At 35.7% G+C, this 5,039-nt stretch overlaps 1 protein-coding gene across 1 annotated transcript; it reads right to left on the bottom strand.

Moving 5' to 3' along the window:
* Positions 1-715: 715 nt before the first annotated feature.
* LOC114727160 (probable sodium/metabolite cotransporter BASS3, chloroplastic) lies at positions 716-4,494 on the bottom strand. Its single transcript, XM_028913879.1, has 5 exons — positions 3,984-4,494; positions 3,251-3,346; positions 2,850-3,156; positions 2,403-2,650; positions 716-1,267 (listed from the first exon to the last, which is right to left on the bottom strand). Exons 1-5 carry the CDS (start codon positions 4,379-4,381, stop codon positions 1,030-1,032), a joined length of 1,287 nt encoding a protein of 428 aa, XP_028769712.1. The 5' UTR covers positions 4,382-4,494; the 3' UTR covers positions 716-1,029.
* Positions 4,495-5,039: the final 545 nt, after the last annotated feature.

Raw genomic sequence — 5,039 nt, 5'->3', positions numbered from 1 at the left:
TTTTTCAAAGTAATCCTTATAGTTGTTGCACATATTAAAAACTCCATCAAATGATAATTTTAGCTAATACACATTATTAGTAAGAGTATTCTAATAAAAATAGCACATATTTATTACAAATAATTAACTTAACTAATTTTCTTGATCTTTTTTAATTAGTCAACTAAATCTTATATTAAAAACATGAGGTAGTATTAAATTAAATAAACACTTAGGTAATAAAAGGAGTTTTATGAAAGCCTCTTTTGTTGCATAATAAGATTATGACATTTTTCCGGTGATAATAAGATTATGGCATTCAACAATTAACACAAAGTTGGTGGATCAAAACTGTCAAGAAACAAATACGGAAATGGAAGTGCGCTGTAGTTAAGTTTAGCTCTAAAGCATGATCTAAGAAGTCACCCTCTCCAGGCCTGCCTAAATAGTTATTTTTTCTTCTGGGCTAGGAAGGAATTTCAGTTCTCATGTTTGAGCGACGCCATGTTTCCTGAAGGGAAAAAAAGGTTTACACAGAAGAGATGGCAGGAAAATGTCTTATTCAATTGCATCTTCTCTTCTAAATGATTCCCATATGCTTATATTATTAATTAATAATATTCATCTCTAATTTTTTGAAAATCGAAACTAACAAATATGCAGAGAAATTGAGAGGATATATCTAGAGCATTTTGTGCCGGAATCATTCACAATTTACATTGAAATGACAGCGATAAGAGCCCAAAATTGTGTTATGTATTCATAAATAATATGATTCGGGTCTGTACAGGAATAAGTATATGCAGCTAAATAACAAAAAGGTGGCCTTCTCTACAAGTATACATTCATTCCTATATAATTTCAGCTCTGATCATGCGTATATTATGTTGCTATTCAACCTATTTTCTGGCACGTTCATATATGAATGACCTTGTCAACAATTCAATAGCTTTCTCTATCACTAGCAGTCCTAAACATCGCTAAAAACTATAAATTAGCTAAGCTCTATCGGGCTGACTTGACCAAGCCTTTAACTGCAACTAACAAAACTTAATCCTTCAAAGCAGAATTGGGTTTCAGAGGAAGTAATGATGGAAGGTCTCTCATTCTGAAGCCATTTCCCCAAAAAGAGGCAAGACAGAGACCCATTATAGCCATGGCTACCACGGAGCATGCAGACGGAACTGCCTGACTACTTCCTAAGAACTGAGTTGCAAGAAGACCAGCAAGTGTGGAGCTTTGCATTCCTGTGCATAGCGAAATCGTTCGGCTTACCTCTTCACCTTGCCTGCAGCAATTGTTGTATCAGACACCTTTCGAGGTGATACAGTTGTTTGTGAGAATAATGCATACAAATACACCACTTCAACTATAAGAAACCTAAGATTAGCCCTCAAAATATGCATGGGCCACCATGGGAGAGGGAGAAAGGTTGCATGGATATTGAGATGATTTTTTTTTTTTTTTGGCATTAATGTCTATTTTAGCTTTATTACCATTATATCTGTTATGTGATCCATATAACTGACCATACCCAGTGAGATGAGACTTATTGTCATTGTTGTCAAATACAAATATTATTTTTCATCATATTTCCTTTCTATTCCTCGTGTTATTCTAAATTATATTTTGCATACCAAAAATTATCTTTCATGCCTCAGTATTTACTATTTAGAATCTTCCATCCATTAGGAGATCCCACTTAACAGTTAACACTATCTTCTTACCAAATGGATAGCCCACTTGCTCGGAATGCCAACAAAGATGGTTAAAATACTAAAGCCTTGCACAGAAATGAAATACCCAAGCTCAATCTCCAAATTCCCAAATGCTACATGATCAGAGTAAGGGGGAAAATTTTAATTTCCTAATTTTTTTCTTGGGAGAGGAGGGGGCTGGCTTTACAATTGACTTCATGTTGATGGTCAATACAGAATTTGTATATTTTGCAAGTTATGCGCGCGCGCGCGGGGGGTTTGCAGAACAAATTGCCAGCAAACCTTGATACAAGATGATATATACAACGTTGATCAATCAATCAGAAACTTCAACTTACTGATGCATGAAAGTATGTTCATGCATAATTTGATCTTTTTAACCCTGACTAAAGCACAAATGCTTTCAAACAACTTAAAAATAATCTAAACAATTTAGCTACTATGAAAACAGTCCATCATCTGCTGTCTCAATTTACATCTTATGATCTTAACCCAACAAACATTAGCATATAACATGATTAGAACCCCAGATAGTAAGGCCCACTAAGAAGGATGCAGCTGCGAATGACTAGTTACTAAAAAGGCCGCAACAAAATAAAATGTACAGATAATAACATAGGGTTAAATCTGCATCCAAGGAATAGAGTTTGGATTGCTTGACTTTTGTTGTTGTTTCTAAATTTCAAATTTTGGTAGTGAGCGTACCTCAATGTTGGAATGTTTGAGATCCAATATCCTAAAGTGAAGGCAGCGGCATGAAATATCAGTATAGGAAAAACTAACTGAAGACCTTCTCCGGATAGAATTTGACTCTGATTTATAGCAAGCGGGCTCCCAATGCACATCGAAGTACATATCATTGCAACGAAGGGCATCACAGGTTGAAGAACAGATACAACTGGCTTTGCATATGTATTGAGCAGAAGTCCAAGAGTAACTGGAACAAGAACAACCTGCCAAATATTTCCAGCTACATCCATCACCAAATTGAAAACAAGTAGAAAATTGTGAAGGCACTTAGCTGGAGAAAACTTCTAAGGTATGAATAATGTGCTAGCTGGCAGCTAAAGCGAGCACTGCAACTGGTAGGGGTCCACTAACACACTAAATTTCTACGTGGTTAAACAGCTTTCCTTGCGAGCCACTAATTACCTGTAGTATTGACTTTGACATGGCAACTGCATCAACAGGAACTACGGATCCAATGATAAGACCTGTTAATAGAGGAGTTAAAAGAACCGATGCAATTGTGGTACAGCTTGTAAGGAGAATGCTGAGTGCAATATCCCCTTTGCTTAGAAAGCTTGCATAGCTAGATAGCTGAGCCCCTGAAACACAAGCAGTGAGGACAAATCCTGCATAAAACACCCTTGGCATGCCAAACGCCTTTGCGATCAGGACACCAAGAATAGGTTTTAGCACATATTGTGCAATGAACCCAATGGAAAGTGGTACAGGTCTGCCATGGATAAGAGAACAATGAAACTTGTAAGTAGATTCATGATTTCATGAATTTAAATTACGCAGAAATCAAGGGAAATTGAAAGTCACACCTTTTAAATGCAAGAGCAAAATCATCTAGGGAAAGTTTTATTCCAATAGACAACATAATCCCACCAAGAGCAGGGGCATATAACTCTTTGGATACCCTGGAGAAGTTGAAAGCTCTTAGTTCTAGTATTATTAATCCAATTCACTACATAATCGTTTCAATTTACTCATAGAATGCCACATTCTTGACTTCAAGAGCGACCAATAGAAGAAAGAAATAAAAATAGAAGAAGATCAACTTCATTTTCAGGTGAGATGAATAGAAAAAGGTCAGAGCACCATAAAGAAGTTTCCAATACTCTCTTTAGGAGCCTTTTATCAGACATACAAAAGCCGTCCCACACTCAAATAATAAAATTTCGTCACCACTCACTAACCAAAATAAAATTGAAGTCAAATACCATTTTTTAATACAAAAATTGAAGTCAAATACCTTTTTTCAATACAAAAATTGAAGTCAAATAGCTTTCCGATATTAAAAAGAAAAATTAAACCGTCAAATCCTGAAAGCAAAGGTTTATAGCTCAATTATGAGAAAATAAACGCATAAAAATTGAAATACCGAGTCAATAATAGACAAGGGATTATAATAACACGCAAAATCAGTGCGATGCAAGAAAAGCAATGAGAAAATGGCAGTTTCGAGCGGTTCTTTCCCCTTCATATAAAATGTCCAATTCAACTTGAGAGGAAGATTAACATCACATAAAAAAGATCATCACCGTGAAAACTCACCATGTAAAAGTAGAAGGTTGAGCCAAAGCGGCAATTGCAGTGGCAAGAACAACAAACGGAAGCATCGATGACAAAACCTGGGACCAATCCCTTTTGCCCACGTCAGCTACAGAAGTCGAATCAATGGAAAAAGAAAGCAAGGAAGCATTTCCTTTCCTTCGGTGCCACCCAACTCTTCCGATGAAAGGCGAGGTCGAACAAGCGTGCGTCGACAAAGCACCATCGCCGCAACCCTTTGGGAGCTTAAAAGATGGATAAGAAGAAGAAGAAGAAGGAAAAGAGGGAGAAGAGGAAGAAAGAAATTCAAAACTTGAAATTCGAAGCTTTGGTTTAGCGGGTACTGTGGGAGAAAGAATGGGAGCTGAGAATAACGAAGAAGAACAGAGAGTTCTTGCCATTGAATTGCAATATGACGCTTCCTCCGGTTCGGATGGTGTTGCCGGAAATGGCTGCTCCTCGGCGGCAAGGTTCAGAGAAAACAGGGGAAGCAGGAAGATAAGAAGTGATTTCTGTCTGGAGCATACAAGAGATAGAGTGAGCATCTTATATCTACGCCTCTGCAAAAGATTAGGGCTAAGATCAGATACGTGAAGGCACACGGTGGGTAGTACACCTCATTATTATTTTTTTCCCCAACCAAAACTCCAAAAGTATTTTCATGCCTATAGTTTTTATAGTAGTTATACATGTTAAATGTTTAATCAAATAATACTTCTGGTAAAAAAAAAACCAAATAATATTTGATTAATAAGAATATTTTAGATAAGACAATACCTATTCATTACAAATAATTAATTTAACTAATTTACTTAATCTACTCAAATTAGTTAACTAGTTTTTATATTAAAGACAAGAGGTAGTATCTCTTATCTTTAATATAAGAGCTAATTTGATATTCAATTTAGTCCTAAATATAAGAACACAATTCATTTTATCTCTCATATTTATATATTTTTTCTCAAGATAGTGCCTTAGAAGACAACACATATTTACTATATATAACTAAGTTAAATAATTTAATTAATATACTAAATTTAGTCATATAACTCTTATATT

Source organism: Neltuma alba, unplaced genomic scaffold (assembly GCF_004799145.2).
Source record: "Neltuma alba isolate B1F8T4 unplaced genomic scaffold, ASM479914v2 tig00012451_pilon, whole genome shotgun sequence".
Taxonomy (NCBI): Eukaryota; Viridiplantae; Streptophyta; class Magnoliopsida; order Fabales; family Fabaceae; genus Neltuma; species Neltuma alba.
This window is presented reverse-complemented; position numbering and strand designations above follow the sequence as displayed.